Source organism: Peromyscus maniculatus, chromosome 22, assembly GCF_049852395.1.
Source record: "Peromyscus maniculatus bairdii isolate BWxNUB_F1_BW_parent chromosome 22, HU_Pman_BW_mat_3.1, whole genome shotgun sequence".
Lineage (NCBI taxonomy): Eukaryota > Metazoa > Chordata > Mammalia > Rodentia > Cricetidae > Peromyscus > Peromyscus maniculatus.
The window spans coordinates 32,369,110-32,394,109 of NC_134873.1; the positions used below are offsets into that span (position 1 = coordinate 32,369,110).

At 51.0% G+C, this 25,000-nt stretch overlaps 3 protein-coding genes across 17 annotated transcripts in view; 1 reads left to right on the plus strand and 2 right to left on the minus strand.

The window, feature by feature from the left end:
• The window catches only part of Cpsf3 (cleavage and polyadenylation specific factor 3), a 30,098-nt gene extending 28,938 nt beyond the window's left edge, over positions 1-1,160 (minus strand). Inside the window, exon 1 of one of the 3 annotated variants that reach the window (XR_013047239.1) lies at positions 948-1,131. Coding sequence is in view for 1 of the 3 variants with exons in the window: in XM_076559259.1 (XP_076415374.1) it covers positions 948-997 (50 nt within the window). In the remaining 2 variants the exon portion in view is untranslated. Of the gene's footprint in view, positions 1-902 lie in introns of all 3 variants that reach the window. The other 2 variants (XM_076559259.1, XM_076559258.1) reach the window with 2 other exon arrangements.
• An 82-nt stretch (positions 1,161-1,242) lies between these two features.
• Positions 1,243-15,012, plus strand: Itgb1bp1 (integrin subunit beta 1 binding protein 1). 3 transcript variants are annotated; one of them, XM_015995534.3, is made up of 8 exons: positions 1,268-1,393; positions 4,717-4,792; positions 6,758-6,861; positions 9,171-9,249; positions 10,810-10,943; positions 13,409-13,501; positions 13,944-14,093; positions 14,519-15,012. In XM_015995534.3, the coding sequence occupies exons 3-8, from the start codon at positions 6,790-6,792 to the stop codon at positions 14,588-14,590; spliced, it is 600 nt and encodes a 199-aa protein (XP_015851020.1). In that variant the 5' UTR covers positions 1,268-1,393; positions 4,717-4,792; positions 6,758-6,789; the 3' UTR covers positions 14,591-15,012. The 3 variants fall into 3 exon arrangements, with proteins under 3 accessions (XP_006976682.1, XP_015851020.1, XP_042122804.1); XM_006976620.4 differs by lacking the exon at positions 4,717-4,792 and having other exon boundaries at positions 1,243-1,393; XM_042266870.2 differs by lacking the exons at positions 1,268-1,393; positions 4,717-4,792 and adding an exon at positions 1,613-1,739.
• A 575-nt stretch (positions 15,013-15,587) lies between these two features.
• Positions 15,588-25,000, minus strand: part of Asap2 (ArfGAP with SH3 domain, ankyrin repeat and PH domain 2) — a 161,978-nt gene continuing 152,565 nt past the window's right edge. For 9 of the 11 annotated variants that reach the window (XM_076559249.1, XM_076559248.1, XM_076559254.1 and 6 more), the window contains 4 exons: positions 20,740-20,789; positions 20,388-20,458; positions 19,907-20,029; positions 15,588-18,094 (listed from right to left, as the gene is read on the minus strand). In XM_076559249.1, coding sequence (XP_076415364.1) covers positions 18,020-18,094; positions 19,907-20,029; positions 20,388-20,458; positions 20,740-20,789 — 319 coding nt within the window. In that variant the 3' untranslated portion in view covers positions 15,588-18,019. The remainder of the gene's footprint in view (positions 18,095-19,906; positions 20,030-20,387; positions 20,459-20,739; positions 20,790-25,000) is intronic. The other 2 variants (XM_076559253.1, XM_076559247.1) reach the window with 1 other exon arrangement.

Genomic DNA, 25,000 nt, shown 5'->3' on the forward strand with positions numbered 1-25,000 from the left:
ATTAAATAGAAAAGACTGGGTTTCAGGTCTGACTCCAAGGTAGCTGTCTCCTGTTTTTACAAACTCATCTCAGGCCTCTCCACTTTGTTCTACAATTTCACCAAAGGAGTGAAATCAGTGAACTTACTCCATGCCTGGTGAGGTATGTGATACTTGCTGAGTGTGTACAGGGGGGCGGCAGGGACACGTGGGTGCCATCATTGGGCAGTGCTCAGTAAATCTTACTGAATGAATGGGTGATGGAGCTAGTTTCTCTCTTCTGAAAACTGTACGCATTCATGCGGTGCTAGCTAGTATCTAAAACCGCGCCATCGTCGTGTGTGTGTGTGTGTGTGTGTGTGTGTGTGTGTGTGTGAGAGAGAGAGAGAGAGAGAGAGAGAAACCGCTCATCTGTACCAATACATCCTTCACCTTTACATGCCTGAGGCAATTCTCTGCAAACATTCCAGGGCGCTGAAAGTCATTTCCACCAAAAACCCGCCTCCCACGCTAATGGAGCGCGGGATTTCTCTCCGTGACACCTCTGCTTTCTCCTCTGCAACTCCCTCCCGCCGTTCTGCTAAGGTCTGAGCTCGGAGGGTCCACACTCAAGTACCCCGGCCATCAGAGCACGCGTGGGGTCCCGGAGATAATGAGACCGACGCAGTTCTCCCGTGCACGGTCCTCCGCTACCGGTCGGTTCCCCCGAGGCGGCCGTGACCTGACGTGCGAGATCCGGACTTGTGCTAATTGGCAACGCTCCCTTTAGGAAGGCGCCCAGCGACCTGGATTTTTTTTTTCTTTCTCCAACTCCGACATACCCTCCCCCGAGACTGAAGGCAAAGGGAAATGACAGGCAACCTAGCAGGCCCCGCGACCAACACTGTCCGAGCCTCCCCGCGGCGACCCCTCCCGGCTCTCACACATCCGGGGCGCGGGGCTTCGCTCCCTCCCTACTCGTCCCTTACAGGGGTCGGATCAGCAGCTGGTCGCTCTCCTCCGCAGGGATCGCCGACATCCTGGCAGCCTCAGGGGCGGCGTGGACCCGGAACCCGCCGTCTCCCAACCAAAAGCCCGGCCACGGCGAACCAGGGAAGAGAAAACCGCCCGCCCCACGACCACCAGCACACGACTTCCGGCGTCCTAAAGCGCCCAGAAGGAAGCTCCTCCCTCCAACTTCCGGTCCGAGAACAAGGTTCCTCAGGCTCCCCGCGACGCGGATTCGGAACTGGAGGGGCCTGACGACTGCGCCTGCGCAGAACTGGGGCGTGGCCGAAAGGACCCGAGGGCCGGAGAACTGGCAAAGCTGGAGCTGGAGTGCGAACCGGAGTAGCCGCCGGGCGGCCGCTGCTTGCACCATCCTACACCCTGCCAGGCGCCCGAGGCCCGGGGACGCACGAACCCAGGCGGGGAGGTGAGAACCGGGCCGGGTGGCGCGGGGAGGTGGGGGTCCCCCGGAGCCCGCCATCTGCGGCCCCACGCCCCGAGGCGGAGGCACCGACTGAGTGCAAACCGGGGAAAGGAAGAGGAGCCTCGGTGCCCGGGCAGGGAGGGACCCGCGCGTTCCCGTGACAGGTCCACCGCCCGCCTCCCTGAGGACCAGGCTCAGCAAGGGCCCTGAGGCCTCCCTCCGACTGCTGCTGCACCCCGACCCTGGGGTCGGAGTTGGCTGTCTGCATCCTCGCTTGTGCGAGGCTTGTGTGCAGAGAGAGAGCTTTGGAAGCCTGCTCTGGTCTGGGTCCCCAAGTTAACTTTGTGAGGTGGGACAAGTTACTGGATCTCTGCCTTGGCCGCCTCTTGGGAATGCAGCTGGGCGTTCCCACCGCTCCGGAGGCGCAGAGGACCCGGGGGACCGGCTGCTCCTCATGGGCGGGAGTGAGGACTAGCGGTTTTTGGAGCGCCTGGTGCTGCATTGGGCGACGTTGGATGTTTTAGGACTAGTTGTGTTTGGGATTCCCAAGGCAGTTCTCAGAACCCTCCGCTAGCCTGTCTATCCACCGAGAACCACCCCAGCCCCGCCTTGGACTAGTTAGTTGAGAGAGCGAGAGTTTTCAGTAGAAGATGGCATGTTTTAATGCTGTGATCTGATCAACATTCAAGATGTGGGTCCTAGAAGTCCAAGGAAGGCTCTCTTAGTAAGAGGCCTGAAATAAGTTCCGAGAGGCGAGTAGCTGGCAAGAGACATAAAATGAAGAGTTCTGTGGGAGGAGAGGTTGGAGCACAGCGTAAGAGCACCCGAGGAGCATGGATAGAACCGCCCAGAACCGAGGCGGCTTTGCGTTCCCGGGAGATGAACTGAGGGTGTAGCAGGTGGTGGGTGGAGAACCTTGAGTGTCTTGCCGGAGGGATTTGACCTTCAGTCCTAGTGTGGGGAGCCAGTGAAGGCTTTCCAGCAGGCTAACAGTGGTCTCTGACCTGTGTTTGAAAGAAATCTTTGTCATCTTTTTGGCTAAACTCTGGGGGCGGATCTTAGAGCCGCCAGCTCTGTAGGACAAGATCACTTATCCCAAGAGCTGGCTCAGTGGTTAAGAGAATGCTCTTGATGAGGATCCAAGTTCGATTCCAAGCACCCATGTTCAGTGGCTTAACACCAGTCTCAGGGAACCCTACTCCTACACACACAGAGTTTTTTGTTTTCTTTTTCTTTTTGTTTCTAAGGTAAAGGCTTTTTAATCCACTAAGTATCTTCAGTGGATTTGTGGATTCCTTCAGTGTGCCAAACTGTGTACTTGGGCATTTTCTACAGATTGAGGATTCATCACATTCACGATGAAAAGAATGCCATTAATCCGGCACATGTGTGGGGCTGGTTACAGTGCACTCTGGGATCCTGGTGCTTCACTGGATGTGGGGGCTGAAGAGCAATGAAGGATTGATGATTTTCTGGTTTCCTTCAGTGATGGCTTAATTGCCTGAGTAGGAGAGACCAGGGAGGAGCTCCTCTGGAGGGAGGGGGGGGATGTTCAGCCTTTGACTGATTTGCATTTGATGAACCTGTGTAACATCCAGCTGGTGGACAGCATCCCCAGGCTCACTTTTATGCATGAATAATTTAGAAGCAACGATAGTTTGCTTAAGTACCCGCATCCAGAATAGCAGTAGATACCAAAGACCAACCAGTTCTTTCCCCCTCGAGTTCCTGGATTCATGCCGGGAAGCAAGTTTGGAGATGTTGCAAAGGCCTTAGTGATGTCCAAATCATTGCCTAGGGTTTGTGGGTATGCTTCAGGATTCTACTAACAAGAGAACCAGATTTTATTTATTTTTAAGTAACTTTTAAAATTAATATAAAATAAGTATTTATTTATATATGTAATCATAACTCCACATCTAATGAGTTCTGCATCCTCAAATTCAAACAACCCCAGATAATCATTTACTTATTTTTTGGTTGTTTGTTTGTTTATTTATTTATTGAGACATGGTTTCTCTCTGTAGCCCTGGCTCTCCTGGAACTCAATCTCTAGACCAGGCTGGCCTTGAACACAGAGAGCCTGGTGCTGGGATTAAAGGGGTGCCACCAAGGCCCTGTGGCAGATTTTTAAAGCTGTGTTGTGAAAAGAAGACCAACATTCCATTGTACCAAATAAGTGGAGCCTTTCCCCTTTATCATTATTTCCTAAATAACCCATCATAACAACTATTTCTGTAGTAGTTACATGAGATGTAAAACTGAGGTTCAGCTCAGCGGCGACTGCTTGCCTAGTTACACTAAATAATTTAGAACTGATTTAAAGTGTTTGGGAGGGGGTATGTGTGTGTAGGTTATAGGCATTTTGTGCGGTTATGGAACCCATCCTCTGTAGATACCAAGAGGTCTGCACTAAAATACAATGTGCCCAAGGAAGTCATCAACCAGTACTTAAACTATCACTTCATGGTGCTGCCGGGCTAACCTAGTTTGGCACAGGCCTGGGAACAGGGCTCTGCTGCCGTCCGTCCCTCACTGCAGGCGTCTTTGGGTGTGGAGTCATCCTTTGCAGCAGCTTCTGCACGACCTTTCACCCTCTTTGCGCCCACCCCAGGCGGTTAGTCCCATAGCAGGCGTCCAGCGAGGGTCTGTAGAGCAGACATCTGGCCATGTCCTTGACTGCTCTGGAAACACCTCTATAGATGGTCAGCTTTGTCCTTGTGCCGTGAGTCCCCAGCACCTAGGTGCTTCCTGCCTGTCTTAGGTTTCTATTGCTGTGAAGAGACACCATGACCACAGCAACTCTTCTAAAGGAAAGCATATAAATTAGGGAGGCTCACTTACAGTTCCGAGGTTTAGTCCTTTATCATCATGAAGGGACATGGCAGCGTGCAGGCAGACAGAGTGCTGGAGAAGGAGCTGAGAGTCCTACATCTCGCAGGCAGGCAACAGGAAATGGTCTGTGACCCCGAGTGGTATCTTGAGCGTAGGAGACCTCAAAGCCCACCCCCACAGTGACACACTTCCTCCAACAAGGTCACACCTCTTAATGGTGCCACTCCCTGTGGGAGCCATTTTCTTTCCAACCACCACGCTGCCTAATCAGGACAGAGTGAGTTGTCAGCCCTTCTTGCTACAAATTAAGTGAGCGTCGAGAAGTGGACTGGGTGAGAGGCTTTCTAGACGCTCAGGCTCGGGCTGCCATGGCACAGGCTGCCATGGCACAGGCTAGCAGGTGGGCTGAGAGTGGGCTCTACGAGAACCAGCAGGAGCTCCGGGCTTGTTTCCGCTCCTCTACCCACTACCCATCTTCCTTCCCCTGCTAGGTCCACTTCTCAGCCTGGAAGGGAAAGGAAGCTCCTGCGCAGATCACTGTGTGTAGAACCTTGGAGAACACCACAAGTGAGTGTTCGGGTCTGGTGTAAGCATGATCTGTGGAGATCAGTGTTGGGTAAAATGTGTCAGGATTTTTTGTCTCACTCAAAAATTCCGAGTTGAAAATTGGGTCAAGACTCCCTCATCTACAAAATGTAGACCATACCCCACCTTCCTCTAAGCCCCTGCTTTTCCTTGCTGCAGGGAGATGAGGAGCTGACGCCTAGGAGTGCTTTTCATGTCAGATTTTTACCTCCAGGCTTTCTCTATGAACAGGAAAATGCACATTCACCAGGCATGGGTAGTCCTTGCCTGTCATCACAGCCCTTGGGAAGCTCAAACAAGAGCATCATGAGTTTATGTTTAGCCTGGGCTACATAGCCATATTCCTTCTCAAGGGCTGGGGAAGAGTATGGTGATATTTTATTTGTACTGAAATGTGATTTTATTTGTATGTTAATAAATAAAGTTGCCTGGGGGTCAGAGCTAATAGCAAGCCATAGCAGAAGCTGGGCAATGGTGGTGCACACCTTTAATCCCAGCACTTGGGAGGCAGAGCTAGGTGGATCTCTGTGTGTTCAAGGATTCAGCCAGCATTGGAGACACACGCCTTTAATCTCAGTACCAACCATAGAAGACCTGGAGGTCTGTACAGACTGGCACTGACGAGGAGGTCATGTGGTTGGGTTTACAACCAATGAGAAGGCAGAACAGAAAGTCTATAAGAAGACAGACACACAGGAAGTAGGTCTCTGGCTAAGGAGGACAGCAGCGGCAGTGAGGGTAAGGTTTTTAGCTCTTAGCTCTGACCTCTTGGGCTTTTTAATTCTGCAATCGGCTCTGTGTTTCTTCTTTAACAAGACGGTTTCATCTACAGAAGAGGGCATGCTGGTGCATGCCTATAATCTCAGCATCCTAGAGGTAGAGTGGGATCAGGAATTTGGGGTCACCTTACGTCAGTCATTGAGTTCAAGGCCAGCTTGACCTGAGAGACTCTGTCTCAAAATATTGGGGGTTGGGGTGCCAATGCTGGTGCACAGTCTTTATCTGGGGTGTGTAGATACTTTCAACTCTTAGCTCTATCACTCCACCAAGTGCCCGAGGTCACTGGATCTCAGGGTCTTGGTTATAATGTGTCACGCATTTTACTCAAATCTTGAATCACCTGAAAGGTAAGGCATCTGGATCTTTGAGAACTGGGTGATTTGTGTTAGTTTGGGAAAAAGTACTTTTCACCTATCGATACAGACAGGGATTTTCGGTTTGTTCCTTCATTTTTTGTAAATATTTTAAAAGAATTTTTTTTTCATGTGTATTAATGTTTTACCTGCATGTGTGTTTGTAAGCCACATATGTGTCTGGTGTCTACAGAGACGAGAAAAGGCATCAGATTCCCTGGAACTGGACTCATGGACTGTTGTGAGCTGCCATGTGGGTGCTGGGAACCTACAAGGGCCTCTATAAGAGCAACTGCTCTTAACCACTGAGCCAACTCTCCTGCCCTGGTGTTTTTTTGTTTTTGTTTTTTTTGTAAATTGTATGTATGTATATATGTAAGTGTGTATGTGCTTGATGTGTATGTGTGTCTTTGTGTGTACACACCACAGGTATGCAGGTGCCATCAAAGAGCAGAAAAGTACACTGGATCCTCTGGAGCTAGAGTTGCAGGCGGCTGCAAGCCGCCCGATGTCAGTGCTGGGAACCGAACTCAGGTCCTCTAGAAAAGCAGCAGGCACTCTGAACGCTCCAGCCCTTCTGTAAAATCTTTTTTTTTTTTTTTTTTTGGTTTTTCGAGACAGGGTTTCTCTGTGTAGTTTTGGTGCCTGTCCTGGATCTCGCTCTGTAGCCCAGGCTGGCCTCGAATTCACAGAGATCCACCTGCCTCTGCCTCCCGAGGGCTGGGATTAACGGCGTGCGCCACCACCGCCACCACCTCACTGCTGATGCTGATTTCCTTGACAACACTGGACACACTTTTTCCTTGTCCTCCAGGGCATCTTCTCTGGATCAAGCTATGGTGAAAGATGTTTCGCAAAGGCAAGAAGCGGCACAGCAGCAGCAGTTCCCAGAGCAGTGAGGTCAGCACCAAGAGCAAGGTGAGAGAGCGCATGCACGGGGTGGGACGGGAGCACTAAAGACAGAGCAAGGTGAGAGAGCGCATGCGCGGGGTGGGACAGGAGCACTGACAGAGCAAGGTGAGAGAGCACGCATGCGCGGGGGTGGGATATACGCACTGAAGACAAAGAGCAAGGTGAGAGAGCGCATGCGCGGGGTGGGACGGGAGCACTAAAGACAGAGCAAGGTGAGAGAGCACATGCGTGGGGTGGGACAGGAGCACTGAAGACAAAGAGCAAGGTGAGAGAGCGCGCATGCGGGGGTGGAACGGGAGCACTGGAGCACCGAGCAGTGAGGACGGCACTCCTAACCGGCTCGCTCACAGTCCTGGCCATGCCAGATCCGAGTCTTCACCTTACCTGGCACTCTCTGTTTGCTCTGATTTTATTATTTTGATAATTTCCCGAAATTCTTAAATTCACTCAACTAAATGGGACTAAAGCTATGAGTGGTCTCATTGCATGCACTGATCTGAGCGACTGAGGTGCCTGTGTGTCTCCACACGTGTGGAGGTCGGGGAGACAGCTGGTGGAAGTTGGTTCTAGGCGACCGTCTCAGGGTTTCTATTGCTGTGAAGAGATACTGTGACCATGGCAACTCTCATAAAGGAAAACATTTAACTGGGGCTGGCTTACAGTTCAGAGGTTCAGTCCATTATCATCATGGCGGGAAGCATGGCAGCGTGCAGGCAGACGTGGTGCTGGAGAAGGAGCTGGAGTCTTGATCTGCAGGCCACAGGAAGTGAACTGCCTGCTGGGTGTGGCTTGAGCATAGATGACCTCAAAGCCCGCCCCCAACAAGGCCACACCCACTCCAACAAGGCCACACCTACTCCAGCAAGGCCACACCCACTCCAACAAGGCCACACCCACTCCAACAAGGCCACACCTCTTCATAGTGCCTCTCCCTATAGGCCAAGCATTCACGCACATGGCTCTGTGGGGACCGTTCATGTTCACACCACCACAGCTTCCACAATGTGGATTGTGGGGATAGAACTCAGGTTACCTCAGGGACATGTGTGCAATGTCTTTTCTCCTCCTTCAGATAGGGTTCTTAGGTAGCTCAGGCTGGCCCCAAAGTCACAGCAAGGAGTCCTGTAGCTTTACCTTCATCTCCTGATTCTTTACCTCCCATGTGCTGGACTTAGAGGCATGGGCCAAAAGGCTTGGCTCTAAATGTGGTGTTTTGTTTTTTTTTATTTATTTAATTTTTAAAGATTTATTTTTAATTATCTGTATATAAATGGGGGAGGGGTTATATGCAGGTGAGTATGGCTGCCCACAAAGCCTAAAAGAAGGCATTGGAACCCTGTCTTGAAAAAACAAAAACAAACAAACAAAAGAACTGCATTGAGGGGCGAGACCTCTTGGAGTCCAGGGCTTGCTGTGCACCTCACAGTATTTCCTTCACAGCAAGATGGGTTCAGCTCCATGTACCAGAGACTGTGTGAACGTTGGCTAGCAGTACCAGTGGCTTTATGAAACACTCCCCTTCTAAAGCAGGGTTTCCAGAGAATGCTCTTTCTAAAGAAATGAGTGGTACGGACAGTGGAGTCCGGTGGAACGATTCACATCGTTGAAATTTTGGCCACTAGTTCTGTCGTTCTGTTCACATGAGCCATGCTGTCTCATAACCCCAGGCCTGCTGTGGGCCGGAAACTAGAGGGTATAATTGCAGAGAGCCGGATTAGGAACGGGGAGACTCGGTTCCTCTCAATGTCAGACAGGGACGTTCGTTGCTCAGTGGCTGGCTTTCTGCACAGGGTTGGTGGTTTTTTTTGTTTATTTGTTTGTTTTGTTTTGTTTTTGTTTTTTGAGACAGGGTCTCTCTGTGTAGCTTTGCGCCTTTCCTGGAACTCACTTGCTAGCCCAGGCTGGCCTCGAACTCACAGAGATCCGCCTGGCTCTGCCTCCCGAGTGCTGGGATTCAAGGCGTGCGCTGCCGCCACCACCCGGCTTCTGCACAGGGTTTTTTTTGCGGTTCCATGGAAAGAACAGGACAGCAGGGGTGGGGGTGGTGGTCACAGAGGCTCCAAGTGTAAGGCAGAGTAAGGGAGGGGAGCTGACGGCCAAGCCTCAGACTGAAGATGCTGACATCAGGTGCATCCGGTGTCGTGTGGTTGCGAGAGCAGTCACGTGTCACGTGGCTTCTGAAGTTTGCTGTCGAAAATGTCTTCAGCTGCCATCAGTCTGCCTGCCGGAATAATCGACCAGATACTATGTGTCAGCTCAGCTTCACCAGGAATTTGCCTGAGAGAAGACATATGTCTTACTGTGTTTCTCCGCAGTCCGTGGATTCCAGCCTTGGTGGTCTCTCGCGGTCCAGCACCGTCGCCAGCCTCGATACCGACTCCACCAAAAGCTCAGGTATGAGGGGCCCTGTGACCTGGTGACTGATCTTGTGTTTACTCTCGTGGTTTTGTGTGGCTGAGCAAGGTCTTCTATCTCGGTTTTCTTCCCTCTCCTCTGCCACTTCTGGGAAGTTCAGAAACTTGGTGAGACGGGGAAAGTGTTATGTGGTGGGAGCTCTCCAAAGGCACTTAGGCTAAGTGTCCTCGGTGGGTCTGAGGACAAGCATTCGAGAACATCCGTGCCAATGACTAAGCAGTTCCAAAGCAGCTTTTTAGTAGGTTGCGGGGACTGAATTATACTCGGGCTTAAATGTTTTTTGGGAACTGGGCAAATGTGTGAGTGGTGAAGGGTTTAGGAATCATGAACCTCAAAGGCTGCCTCCAGATACCCTAGTTGAGATGACAGTGGACACACGGGAAATGAGGACGTACGTCCCAGACATGTGCACTTATACAACCACCTGAAACTGTAGCTCCTTAGAAATCAGGAGACTTCCCGCCGAGCTCTGTAAATAACTGGTCGTTGGAAATGCACTGAATTCATTTTCATTTTACCCAAAATAATGTTGTCACATAAAGTTTATTATCTTTACCTCCAGGTGTTAAAGGCTGGTTGCGCTGTACTTCCTTAGCATGGCAGGTGTCAGAAGTGGTTTGTGGGCGTTTCTGAACTGGCTAGATTTTGTTGCCATCTGATAAGGGACCTCTGACATTATTCTACATATACTTAAAAAAAAAAGAAGTTGGCATTTCTGATTGAATGATAGAACGGGTGTCCTCAATTATGGGATAAAGTAAAAGGAACCCAAAGCAGTAGTTATGTATGATAAAGGTACCACTCACTCTCTAGTTGGCTTTTACAATTTTGCTTACTTTGAAATGAAGGTTATCAGTATTCATTGGCCCATCATTGATGCTTTTATATATCTGGTGTAGTCAGTCACTGAGGAAAAAGCTGAATAAAAATTTAAGTTCCTTCCTCCCTATTATATCAAGAAATCTTTCATTTAGAAAGTTGTGACTAAGGAGCTGGGCGTGGAGCCAGGTAGGGCAGTGCCCACCTTTAACCCAGTGCTTAGAGGGAGGTGGATCTCTGAGTTTGAGGCCAGCTTGGGCTACATAGTAAGTTCCAGGCTAGCCAGAGCTAGATGGGAAGACCTTGCCTCGAAAACCAGTAAAGGATAAAATAAAAAGCTAACGAGGAGTGTGCCTTTAATCCCAGCACTCTGAGAGGCTGGGACAGGCAGCTCTGGGCTTCTAAGCCATCCTGGTGAACAGGGTGAGAGTGTTTCAAAATGGAATGGACTGGGGGTGGCTGAGAGGTTAAGAGCACTGGCTGCTCTTGCAGAGGGGTGTCCTGGTTCGGTTCCCAGCACCCACACAGCAGCTTACAACTAACTGTGTGCAACCCCAAGTCCAGGGGATCCATCCCCGTTTCCTGGCCTTCTCAGGCATTGCATTACATTTGTACAGATGCAGGGAATACATCTGTACATGTAAAATAAAAATAAATCTTTTGGAGAGAGAAAATGTTCCATGAAGAAGGCACTGCCCTTCAAGTCTGTTGTAATCTTAGGACAGAGCAACAGTTTAGACACGTGTGCCGAGTTTCGGATAAAGTATGTTGGTGCCATCGAGAAACTGGACCTGTCTCAGGGGAAGAGTCTCCAAGGACCACTGGACCTGATAAATTATATAGATGTCGCCCAGGTGAGTGGCAGAGCAAAACCTGGTTCCAGCTGAAACCTCTGGCTGTGATGGTGCTGAATGTCCAGCCCTGAAGGAAAATGTTCCCCTCAGGTCCACTGCAGGGTGCTCGCCATCGTTGGCTGAGGCCTAGATCTCATCCTGGGGCAGCTTTGAGTCATAGACTGTGTAAGGCGCCTGGAGATGGAGCCTCATAGGAGAAAAGTTTCTTTCTCCAGGCACAGAACTTTTTACTTTGTGGATTTGACTGGTCCCCTGGTTTACTGAAGAACTGACCATGTTCACTGCTTAGATCATAGATTCTTCTGAAACAATCTGTCAGAGCCTTACTCTACTGAACGGGTTTCAGGGATTTAAAAACTCATGACATGGATCAAAAATACCTTTTGTTGTTGTTTGTTTTTTATCCAGACAGGGTTTCTCTGTGTAGCCCTGGCTGTCATGGAACTCTAGTTGAAGCTGGCCTTGAGCTCAAGAGATCCACCTGCCTGTGCCTCCTGAGTGCTGGGATTAAACGTGTGCATCACCACACCCGGCCTGTATCTTCTTTTTTAATATTCCAATTTCAACAAGAATTAAGGTGAGGGGGTTTCAAAAATATACTCAGGTCAGGTCAGGTCAATTAAAAAAAATCATTGTAGGGCTGGAGATGTAGCTTGGTGGTTACGAGCACTGGCTGCTCCTGCAGAGGACCCAGGTTCTGTTCCAGGACCCAGATGGAGCTCACAGCCAGCCACCTGTAGCTGCAGCTCCAGAGGACCAGCGCTCTCTTCCGGCTTCCTCCAGTGCTGCATGCTCATGGCACACATACATACATGCAGGCAAAACACCCATATACACTAAAAAAATATGTATCTTACAAAAATCTATATGGAGAAAAATTAAGATAATGCCATACTGTTTATAAAATAAAATTATAAGATCTATACATTTACCTTTACACTTCAGGAGACAGAGACAGGTGGATCTCTGTGTGTTCAGGGCCATCATGGTTTATATAGCAAGAGTTCCAGAACAGCTAGAACAACGTAGAGAGAACCTAAAGCTTCTTAAGTCATGGAGACTGGGCATATTAGATATGACTCCTATCTTTATGGCCATAAAGGAAGTTACTTAAAAGGAAAATTAGTGAATCTAATTTGCAGTTGGGCAGAACTTTTGGTAGAGATCGTTAGTTATCCCCAAATTTAGCTTGGAATATGGCTAAAAGTATAAGCACTCAAAGTATAAGCAACAAATATGGTCATTCAAACAAAGTATAAGTGACAAAGTGTTATACGGAAAGACATTATTATATTAGCAGGTTCAAAATTGTATTAGCACTCCCTTCACCCTGTAGGAATGGCTGAATTACTCATCCACCACAGAGCTTTTGTTTGATAAAATGCCATTATTGACAGCGGCATTATTTTGAGTCTTAGGTATGTGAGAAGTGATTGGCAGGGTGTTACTAATGCTGGGAAGGCCAAGAACTGAAGCATCTGGCCATGGCTCCATTACCGTAATTCATCATTTCCCTCAAAACATTCACAATGCGGAGCACCCATTACCTGCCCGCAATATCTTTCTTGAGAGAAGACAAATTGGGCAGCATTCTTAGGTGGATGAGGCGGGCTGATTTGCCGGGGGTGGGGTATGATCAGTTAGTTATCCCCCTGTTCTGGTTGTGGACGGCTCAGACTGCTGATGGATGATTTCATGAGAGGAGTCAACTCATCAACAGCCTGTCATCCCGAGCCCTGGTGTCTGTAGCTACCAAGATGGATCTCAGCAGTCAGATAGAAATTGACTGTGAAAAAGATGTTGCCTGCTCCCTGATCACTCCCTGTCCTGACATGAGATGAGCTTTGAGGATCTGTAAACCTAAATGGTGTAAATTTTGTTTTGCTTGTTTTGAGACAGGTACATAGTCCTGGAACTATAGACCAGGCTGGCCTCGAACTCACGAGATCCTTCTGCCTGTGCTCCCGAGTGCTGGGACTAAAAGCTTGTGACACTCCTGGCTTAATAGTGTAAATATTTTAATGTTGGGGGCTGGAGAGATGGCTCAGTGGTTAAGAGTACTGTGATCATCCAGAGGTCCCGAGTTCAATTCCCAGCAACCACATGGTGGCTCACAACCATCTGTAATGAGATCTGGCACCCTCTTCTGGCGTGCAAGCATATATGCAGGCAGAACACTGTATACATAATAAATAAAACCTTGAAAAAAAAAGATTGTTTTAAAAAAAATATTTTAATGTCACTAAGATCTGTGGCTAGGATCTCCATTTGCCATTAGGGTTTACACCACAAAAGGACAGAACGGCACACAGGGAGTGGATGGGGTCTGAATTTGGGGGAATATTTGTATAGACTGAACTCTAAAGGGTCAGAAGCTTCAATAGCCAGATACCAGAAGCAACTAATCAAACTTAAGATGATTGTGTCATTTTAATGCCTGTGATATGATTTATTTCCCTTTAAAGCAAGATGGAAAGCTGCCTTTTGTTCCGCTGGAGGAGGAGTTTATTCTGGGTGTTTCCAAGTACGGCATAAAAGTCTCAACCACGGATCAGCATGTAAGTGCTGCGCTTGAGAAGTACATCCTAAGAAATGGGGACCCCAGCCTTTAAGGGTACACTCGGACTTGGGTCTCCTGTGTCTGCCCACTCCTTAGGGTGAACAGGGGCCTCATTTGTATTTCGAGTATGTGTGGCCCCCAGTGTGTTTCATGCAGGGACCCCATGTTTGAAGGTAGCTTTTGGCTGGCGTGGAGGACGGGCAGAGATGAGGACAGCTGAGATGACCTTGCTCCTGGGTCTCTGGGTTTAAACAGGAGAGTGTTAACTAGGCATACTGGTGTCCCTTGGGCTGGGAAACTGTATTCTTTCCCCCAGACCCACGGTCCTGCCCTTTCAAGCCTCCTAATGTGTTCTGTGTGGGGAGCGTGTTTCCCGAGAACGGAGAAACCCTGGTAGCCATGTCCCAGCTTCCTGAAGAAGGTCTTGTGATTTCCCCCAGGGCGTTCTGCACAGGCATGCCCTGTATTTAATCATCCGGATGGTGTGCTATGACGACGGCCTGGGAGCCGGGAAGAGCTTGCTGGCCCTCAAGACCACAGATGCAAGCAATGAAGAGTACAGCCTGTGGGTTTACCAGTGTAACAGCCTGGTGAGTTAGCTCCGTGGGTTCCTGTTCAGCAGGTCAAAGGGTGGCTGACTCTCCCGCAGCTGTCAGAGGCCGAGGCAATGTTCTCCCCAGTTCTCCTCAGAAGGAATACCCACCCGACAGGCTGAAAACTGCTCCTGCCGAGCAACACTGACCTGGGCCGGGCCACAGCTCCCTCCACTCCCGAGCTGCCGTCTTCCCAGGTTCAGGGCTTAGCAGCAGCCATTACTGTCTGCCCGTCTCAGGAGAGCTTAAGGCGGGGCAGGTGCGGATGTGGAGATTCGGAGGGAAGCAATGTGAGGTGGTGGATAGTTTCCCAGAGAGATGTATCAACTCTGTTCTCTTTTTGTCTATTAGTTTCTTTTGAGCATCCTGTACTACGTGTTTTGGTCATATGTGCAACAATGTATCTCTTTCGTACAATGCAGGAGCAAGCCCAAGCAATCTGCAAGGTTTTATCCACAGCATTTGACTCTGTGTTGACATCCGACAAGTCCTGAACTCTGCAGTCAAGTGGAAGCTGACCCTGAGAGCTCACCTGGTCCTCCATCTTTCAGCTTCCCATAGGCAGCGGTGAACTATTGGGAGGGTGTAATGTCCCGACCCAGTTTTCTAAAGAAAGTGTAATGTGTAAAATATCAGTCATTAAAAGGCGTCGTTAACAGTAGGTTAACTTCCAATAGATGACCTACTTTCTGAGCTAAAAAGAAACCTTGGGGCCGGACAGAGGGCTTAGGAGTTAGGAGCACTTGAGTTCAATTCCAAGCACCCACATGGTAGCTCAAAACGGCCTATAACTCCGGGTCCAGGAGAGCCGACTCCCCCTGCTGGCTTCCTCAGGTACCAGGCATACATGTGGTGTACATATGTACATGCAGCCACTCAGGCATACACATAATAAAATCTACAGATAAGAAAGAAACCTCTGTTGTCTTTTTAAAGTGCAAACAAGCTTAATACTCTTGTGTCAGAGAAGTTTGCTCTGATTGAGACTTGTACCTTCACAGGGACTCAGGGTCACTTGCTGTCCCTGGTTAGGGACAGGCATAGGTTTGAACTGGGGAACCTCAATTCCACATGACCTTGGAGTGATGACGGCAGTGTCCAGATGAACAGCACCCTAACAGAAGGCCCTGTCTGTACAATTCCCAGCACACTCATGTTGATCTCAGTTGAGAGACCCTCAGAAGGACGTCTGCTGGCTTTTGCAAGTGGCTTTTAAAGGATCCTCTCTGCAGAGTGACAGTAGCACTTTAAAAATGAAAACCAAGGTCGGGCTGGAGAGATGGCTGAGTGGTTAAGAGCACTGGCTGTTCTTCCACAGGTCCTGAGTTCAAATCCCAGGTCCTGAGTTCAAATCCCAGCAACCACATGGTGGCTCATAACCATCTGTAATGAGATCTGGCGCCCTCTTCTGGCCTGTGAGCATGCATGTAGGCAAAACACTGTATACACAATAAATAAATATATCTTAAAAAAAAAAAGATGAAAACCATGTCCATTTAAAAGTACTTTATTTTTTTTCCAGTCAAATGACTGGTTAACAGGAAGTCAATTTATTAAACATGCTCTAGTTATAAATCACGGCATTAAGGACAATGAAAATAATCCGTTTAGGTTATACAGTATATACAGTTGCACTGCAACAAGACCAGAGTAATCAAGTGAATGAATTGAATATCATACATCTCAAAATAGCATTCTTGGCTGCAGGTCATGCTCCACCCTCAACAGATCACACTAATCTGTGCACCATATTTCTGAGTCATTTTCCCTCCAAGTCAGACCTGATGGAAAGTGGCAAAAAAAAATAAAATAAAATAAAAAAGAAGCCCGAATTCCACAGCTGACACTTGTGAAATGTAAACTTTAAATATAAATAGATATCTACAGTGTTTTCCTTTCAGTTACTTTTTCTTCTCTATTTGCAAAGAGCAAATAACTAAGGAAGGATAATTCGGAGGGAAGTCAATAGGATTTCTCTTCGGGTAGAAAGCACTATCCGCTACCGCCCAATAGCACCACCAGAGAGTGGAAAAAGATTTCCTAGGCGTTTAAGTACCGGCGAACCCGACAGGTTAGCTTGGGACCGGAGTTAAAATGTTGACATAAATCAACTTGATTCCTCAGAGAGCTGGCACCAGGTCACCAAAGACCGATGATACAGATGCGTGCGTGTGTGGGGGAGGGTGGGGGGGTGGGGGGGTGTTGCTGTCAGAGAGGTATTGGGAAGTGCAATGTGCAAAATGCATCTGTTCACGCTCTGAAGTCTACGAGAAAAGTGACTAGGAGGAGGGCTCAAACGTTAGAAATGAACAAGTAGTGAGAGAGAGAGAGAGAGAGAGAGAGAGAGAGAGAGAGAGAGAGAGAGAGAGACTGACTGACTTTAATTACAGATCTACCATGTTTTTACCCAGAATCTGAAAGACAGGAGGCCATCACTGTATGGCATCCTAAAACATTCCAGTTTGTCCTGCTCTCTTTGAAACAAAGACAGGAAGGTCCGTGCTCGACAGAGCCTTGCACAAAGGGAGTCAGGACGGCGCCGCCTCAATCAAGTGTGCCACCCCGACGGCTTCACCGCCTAACAAGTCAAGCCCACACTTCGGCCTGTTCCTTTTGCTCACACCCATGCTTGCCTCTTTACTCCGAGAGAGTGCCAGAATCGCCCATATCCCTACCATGACGTTTATGCTTACAGTTACCAAATAGAGGCATGACAGTCAAGTTCATGAAACTAATGAGTTCTGATTTTTATCATATACAACCTAGTCCCCCACCCCCACCCCGCATATTGCAAGTTTAAACGTTACGTGATGGCCTTACATAGTGTAACTGGGATGTTTGGGGGGTACTGGGCTCCCCCGGATCTACAGGTTTCTGATATGCTCTTGAATACGAACAACTGGACAGGCTAAATTTCAAGACAGTGTAGCTACCGTTCCTTTCGGAGAATCCTATGAGAGACGAGACGGGAAGCTAAGCAGGTGTCCTCGGGAGCTGGGAGGGGAAGGCAGTGGCGCACGCCAGGACACGGCGAGGAATGTGCTGCTTACCATGGTCTGCACCACCACGCGCCCTACTTGTATACGGTTGCTTTCTGCGTGGCGGGGGGGATGCTGAAGGAGATAAATCCTAAGACACCTAGAACACCAGACGAGCTAGTGTAAAGGACTGCTTTGCAATCCATCATCCTTAGTTTTCTACCAAATTCAGGAAGTGCAGTCTAAATACCGGTGCAGAACAGACGGCTAATCGCTGTGTCGTAATGACCCATCAGCGGCGCGCCACGTATGACTGACGGCTCACAACAACGGGTCGCACGTACATGCAGGAGATCATGGCAGCTGCCACCTCGTAGGCTGGGGCTAGAAAAGTGCACGGCTAACATGTAAATTGCCAAGTTGCTTTAAACAAACACACTGGCTGGGTTTTCAAAGGAATATATGTCTTTCAAGGTGAATGGGTGGATGGCATTTGTGGATAAAGTTCAGGGTACGGCCACAGACTGGAGCAGCATGGTACTGGCCTGCTAAAATGACTGTGCCAAAGTGAACCGACGTCAGAACCGGGTTAAGGAAAGCGGTAAGAATCCCCCAAATTCATTTAAGCATTTTTTTTTTAGGCTCAGCTACTCCTGAAAACGCAGGATCCTGGGTCTAGAGTTAAAAGAGCATTTGGTTGTGTGTCCGTCCGCCCCCCCCCCCCTTTAGGAAATTCTGCTTTTCCCAGTAAAAGTATGGCAATGTGGCGTGGAAAACACAACCTATAAAAAGAATCTGCTTACATATAAAAACTGCCTTTGAGTTTTCGGAACAGAACGGGGAGAGGATGGGCTGGATCCGCGAGACTGGCTGTATAGCTAGTCTTGGTACCAAGAACGGAACGGAACGGTTCAAGGAAGGCTTCTGCTTCTGTTCAGTAGCAATCTAGTCAGCAATAAAGTGCACAAACGATACGGGAAAGGCTCCCTTGCGGCTGGGGTCTCCGTCGATGTGGCCGATCTGAAACGAGCAAGTTTGGATTACAAACGTTACAACCTCGAGGCGGCAACCCGACGTTTGTTCAGAGGGATTTCTTCTGCCAAGCAACGACGGAAAAACCAGCCACGCCATGTTTTCCTTCTTCCTTCCCACCTGTGATTGCCTCCTTCCACACGCCCTCAAACACACACACACACACACACACACACACACACACACACACACACACACACACACACACACGCGCGCGCGCGCGCGCGCGCGCGCGCCCCCTACAGGTGAGCACAGATGTTGTCCCTGGGCCCCAGCAATATGGAAGGCACCAGGGTAGCCATCTGGATCCATTCCCAATGAATGAAGAAACTGTACTCGAAGTCGTAAGACTTGGCAAAACGTGGCTCCATTCATATTTCATCAGGCATTTTGTAGAGAGGCTTTAAAAATTCAGTCTGGGTATATAACACACGTGATATCCGTGCTCAACCACGTTCACGGCATTAGCAAATAGCATTCTAAAGGAAAGTTGTCAAACTGAGAATTCTGGGTTCTCAGGAGGGGGGCCAGGATCTGTAGTCGAACGTTTACTCCTTCTGTCCCTGTCTGGATTTTCCATACTCTTCCATAGGGTGAAGCCTGTGACAGGCTGGAGTCCATCCATAGCGCGGGATGAAAGACAGTGTGACCCCAACTCTGCTTCCTAGTGGGGGGTGCTGGTGGGTGTGTACGGGTCCCCGGAGCCCAGGGCTGGAGTCTCACCAGGCCCAGCCACGCGCAGGAGTTCCTCAGCAAGTAGAAGAGGAAGGAGTTTGGGAGCTGTGGGGGCTGAGGGAAGCTGACGGGAACGGGCGTCTCCCCTTAGTCGCTTCGAGGAAGGTGACCGCGACCGTATCAACCCACCAGAGAACTTGGGGGTGGGGGTGCAGAAGGGGGGCTTGCAGGAGGGGCAGCCACAGATCAGGCCCAACTCCTTGCGGCTGACCAGCAAAGCGGCCCCCCAAGGCCCGAGGGACCTTGTGAAATACTTGGTTTGTCTGCGGGGCAGGGCCTGGAGTGCCCACTGGGTGGCGGTCCCAGCACTTCCTGTGTCTGCTCCATTCCTGGTCTACTCCCACCCCGGCAGCCCCAGCCCACCGGCCCTCAGCCGCAGTGCCGGGTGGACAGGTCTGGGCGGTTGAGTCTGAGCTACACTGGCTTCTGGGAGAAGCTCAGTACCCATGCTGTTCTCACGCCAGCCGGAGGCCGCGCCGGGTACAGCTTGGGCCGGGATCTAAGTGTCACAAGGACCCTACCCCGGGGCCCAGCTGTTCGGGTCAAGGGCGCTCTGGAAATAGAGCTCAAGTGGCCCATCCATCATAACAGTGAGGTGTTCCCCTGGGGACAGACCAGGCCCACTCAGAGGAGGGTGTCCACACAGGACACGCCAAAGGATGCAGAAGGCGCTGAATGGTAATCTGGCAGCAGCACCAGGCCCAGACTGCTTAGGCGAAGAGCCTCCCTTGTGCACAGACACGTGGCCTCACCCTGACTCGTGCACAGACCCGTGGCTTCACCCTGACTCGTGCACAGGCCCCCCCCCACCATGGCCTCACCACCCTGACTCGTGCACAGCCCCCGTGGCCTCACCCTGACTCGTGCACAGACCCGTGGCTTCACCCTGACTCGTGCACAGGCCCCCCCCACCATGGCCTCACCACCCTGACTCGTGCACAACCCCCGTGGCCTCACCCTGACTCGTGCACAGCCCCCGTGGCCCCACCCTGACTTGTGCACAGGCCCCGTGGCCTCACCCGGTTTGTGCACAGCCCCCCCCCCCGTGGCTCCCCCCTGACTCACCCACCACTCCTGATCTTCTTCCCCATCCACGATGATCACGTCCCCCTCGGAGAAGGTCAGCTCATCCGGGTTGTCCGCCACGCAGTTGTAAAGCGCTTTCACTCGCTTGGGCTTGCACTTGGTCTGCATCAGAAGGGGGAGGGGGAGGGCTGGTGTGGCGGAAGGCCAAGGCCTTAGGTGGAGGACCTCCTGGCCTCGGGAGCCCGGTACCTGGGCTGGGAAACCCACCGAGGTCAAGCGAGCGAGCGAGCGGGGATAGCGTGGGGCGGAAGCCTGGGCGGTGGAGGGAAATGAAACACCCGGGGGTCTGGCAGCAGCGAACAGAGGTCCACGCTGGTCAGCTCCCCAGTCAGGAAACAGCACCAGAAAAAAAAAAAAGCCCTCAGAGCTCCCTCCACCCAGGAGAAACAGAACCCTTGGTTGCCTCGGGGCCCTCCTGACTAGGAGAGCAAGGGGCAGGACAGCGGCCTTGTCCACTCACCGCCTGTGACTTCCTCGGCATGGGTGCCGGGGGCTGCAGGGCCATGGCGTTGGACAGAGGACCCGGAGCTTCTAGAGAGAACCACCGCGTTAGAGCCAACACAAAGCGACTTTACAAGACACCCCCCACCCCGTCCCATCCGTCTTAACTGTAAGTCGGTGACTGGAGGAAGAGTCACAAGGTTAGTCTAAAAGCAGGGCTCTCCACACATTTGCCGTATCAAGAGAAAACTCCTGTACGAGGCAGAGAACTTCCTGCCTGGCCCTGACCAGGGCTGACCAGCCACCTAGAAATGCCACCCCCTGGCCCCCCCAGCCCCCATGAATCCACCTGTTCCAAGTTAAATAATTACCAGGTCCTCTTGGCTGGCCTTTGTTGACCAGTGGGGTCGGCTTGTCAGTCCTACAAGGAAGGAAATAAAGGTTGATTGATCACCGAGGCTACCTGCTCGAACTTTATTCCCTCGGTAAGGGACCCCGTCTCCGCTCAAGCCTGAGCTTGTTCTAACTCTAGCCCATCCCATGTGCGGCCTCCCCGGACCCACTCTTGGAAAAGGAAAGGTCCAGAGCAAAGTGCTAGCTCTTGATCCCAGGGCCAGCACTGGACCGCCATTCACGGTAGGCCGGAGCGGAAGCTAAGCGCCCATCACTGCTTCCACGAACGGTTTGCTGACTCCGGCCTCCACGGCAGCCTCCATCATCCCGTGAAAGGGGACGGGCTGGAGCTTAACCTCAGGCCTGGGTGGCTCTGCCAGGGTCTGTCTGTGCAGACACCACCACAAGTCCATGTCATTCATGACTGTGAACTCCGTGGCCCCCGCTCTGGGAACTGATGTGGCTGATGGCAGGCCCGCTGAACCCCGGGTCCAGCATTTCCTCAGCAGAGACGAACGGAATGGGAGCCGTTCTCACAGCTGGCAGAGGGAGCTCGAGCCACTCAGGTCTGCCATGGTGGCTTTTCACCCGAAGAAGGTGGGACACACACAAGCTCTGTTAATTCTCTAAAGGGAGAAGGGACCGGAGTCTGCGGAGGGCTAAGAGAGAGACGCGGCATCCCCGGTCGCCTAGGGGTGCTGGTGGACCCTAACAGGAAGTAAGCAAACAACTGGGCAGGCAAGCCTTGGGAGGGGCTGAGGAAGCAGGCGGGGAGGCAGCCTGTGATGGATGGCATTCCTTCCACAGCAGGTCACTTCCTCTGCTGCCCCAGGGAACCCATCTGGGTGCTGGTCTGCAGCCTCGGATGAAGAGGAAAGGAACGCGACTTGGTTGTGTTCTTATTTCCAAGGGGCTGAGAAAACCATAAAAGCAAAGCCGATTTGATTCCCACTGAGTGGCCAACTTCCTCCTCTGTGGTCAAGGAAGTGCTCACAAGAGGCATTCGGTGAAGGACCATGGTCAGATTATAACAAAAAACGCGGGACCGGATATCGGGACTGAAAGCTGAAAGATCAGAGAAACAGAGCAGGCCACAGCCACCACCTCTTACCTCACCAACTCCTCAGCCTGAATGAAAGAGCTCCAGCTCTAAGGCCTTTAGTTCCTGTCTCCTCCTCACACCTTCTATACCTTTCTCCGCCCAGCCATATTACTTCCTGTCTCAACCTCTCTGGTGCTGGGATTAAAGGCATGTGTGCTTCCCAAGCAAAGGCATGAGATGTCAAGTACTGGGGTTAAAGGTGTGTGCCACCACTGCCTGGCTCTGTTTTCTCCCCTGGACTGAATCAATCTCATGTAGTCTAGGGTGGCTTTGAACTCACAGAGATCCAGACGGATCTCTGCTTCCCGAGTGCTAGGATTAAAAGTGTGTGCCACCAGTGCCTGGCATGTATGTTTAATCTAGTGGCTTGTTCTGTTCTCTAATCTCCAGGCAAATTTATTAGGGTACACACTATAGCACCATAAGCCTTGCCCTCAAAAGCCAGGTAAAGCAGAAGAAGGGTCACAAGTTCAAGGCCAACCTAGACTAATACTTGACTTACGGGCATGGTTGGTTTGAATAAGAATGGCCTCCACAGGCTCAGATAGTTGAATGCTTGGTCCCCAGTTGGTGGAACTGTTTGGGAAGGATTAGGAGGTGTGGCCTTGTTGGAGGAGGTGGGGAACTGGGGTGGTGGGCTTTGAGGTTTCAACAGCCCATGCCAGGCCCAGTTAGCGCCTCCCCTGCCTCTCTCTGCTTTGTGCCCGTGGCTCAGGACGTGAGCTCTCAGCTACTCACTGACCCAGGGCCAGGCCTGCTACCTGCTGCCATGTTCCCCACCCTGGTGACCATGGACTCTGACCGTGGAACCATGAGTCCCAGTAGACTTCTGCTGTAAGTTGCCTTAGGCATGGCGTCTCTTCACAGCAAGAGAAAAGTAACTAAGACACAGGCGCTAAAATCTGTAGGTCCCAGAAATCTCACCTGCCATGAAACATTCTGAAAATCTTACCCACCGCTTGTAAGTACAAACCCCACTGACAGCCTATGACTCATGGACATGAGCAGCGGTGGCAGCTGGCCTGTGGGCCCGCTCTGGCTGTCTCCGGCTCCCAGGGAACAAATATGAAATGAGAGGTTTATATCATGTTCAAAATTATTGGTAGGGCGTGGGCTTCCTTTACAAGGAATATACACCATGCCTTCCTTTAAAAATGGAATTCTTCCAGCAGCGGCAGCCTGGCTCCATTCATCGAAATCTGCCTCAGATAAGAACACCCTAACTAACCGACAGCATCTGCTTTGTCGTCCCCCAGCTTCCCTTCCCGTTCGATTACGACCAGCGAGAAAACTCATCCACCGCCCTAGCTTGGCTGGTGTGCGCCCGGGGGCCCGGCTGGCAGGAGGATGCCGTGACCTGGTACCTGCTGGCCAGTACCACTGTTCTCATCTGCTCGGGCAGTGCCAGCAGCCCACTGTTTCTGGTCCAGAACGTCAAGACGTGACCTGGCACCGTAAAAGGCAGCATGTGGAGGGAGGGAATCCACGCACATCACAGAGGAAAGGCACACAGGACCCAGAGAGGCACGGCCCGCGGCGGTCGGCACAGGGGCTTGGCAGGCAAACTTGTCTGGGGGCTGGAGACACAGCTCAGCAGGTAAGAGCACTGGCTGCTCCTCCAGAGGTCCTGAGTTCAATTCCCAGCACCCACAGGGTGGCTCACAGCCATCTAGAGTGGGACCTGATGCCCTCTTCTGGCATAAAGGCGTACATGCAGAGAGAGCAATCATATACATGAAATAAACAATGAATCTTTTTTTTTTTTGGAGACAGGGTTTCTCCATGTAGTTTTGATGCCTGTCCTGGAGCTTGTTCCGTAGACCAAGCTGGCCTCAAACTCACAGAGATCCGCCTGGCTCTGCCTCCCAAGTGCTGGGATTAAAGGTGTGTACCACCACTGCCTGGCAGTAATAAATCTTTGAAAAAAAGGAATATTAGGGTGCAGATGTGCACTTTGGGTTCTAGAAGGATGTCCTGGAAAGCAGTACACAAACACTCTGATTTACAAGTGTGGGACTGCAGCCTGGGGCCGCTGCTCAGTGAGGAGTGCATTCACAGCAGCGTGAAGCTCTGGACTCCATCCCCTGGCTGACCCAGGAGGGGACTCCCACACAGGTGTGAAGTCCTGGAGTAGTCCCGGGTACACCGTAACATCCCTGTCATGCCCAAAACCTCTGCAAGGGGGAGACAGGACAGGCCATGCAATCACCAAGAGGATTCACCAAGAATAAACAACAACAAAAGTCCCCAAAGCCACGTAAGGAGGTGGCGGTGGTGGCCGCAAAGCCCTGAACTCCCAGTTACCTGTCCCCAGCACACTGAAGACAGCTTCCACTCCAGGGAGGGCATAGAACATCTCATCTAGGACACCAGGGGCAGCTAGTGGGGACATCTTAAAAGCAGCGGGATCAAGTTTAAGATGACTTTTAATGTGATTCCCAGAAATCATAAATATACCTTTTAGGCAACCACCATGAACCTGAGTTGCCCAAAGGGGGTGTGTGCGTGTGGTAAAATCACTCAGACAGCCATACCACCTCAGGGAAACCTATCGTTAGGGTCTGGATATGAAACGCTCTCCCAAAAGGTTCTCATGTTAAATGCTCAGTTGCCAGATGATGTACTCTGGGGAAGTGAGTTCATCCTTTGATGGAGTCCAAATTTGGTGGCCTTATTAAGGGGCAGCAACAGCAACTCCAACTCGGAGACCCGGCCGCCCCTCTGCAGGGTCCAGCTGTCTCCGGCCCATTCTCCACTCTCGATCCCTGCTTCCTGCTGCTGTGAGGTCAACAGCTGGTCCCTGCCTCCACGGTGTTCTTGCCTCACCACAGACAGACCTACCACAAGGGAGCCAAGTGATTCTTGGGAGAACTGTGCACCGGAATAAGCGCCACCCTCCCCCCCCCCCCCCCGCACCTCCCCAGACTGTTTCTCTTGGGCATTTGTGCCGGGGAAGAAACACCATGGGCAACCTGCCTGTGTCGGTGCCCAGTGTCCCACCTGAAGCAGGGACAGAGGTGTGCAGGGGCATTTACAGGAAACAGCTTCTACCACACAGAAGCCAAAACCCCAGACGCCAGCGAGGCCAATGCCTCCCCCTCCCCCAAATCATCCAGTCCTCAAGAAATGAGAGATAG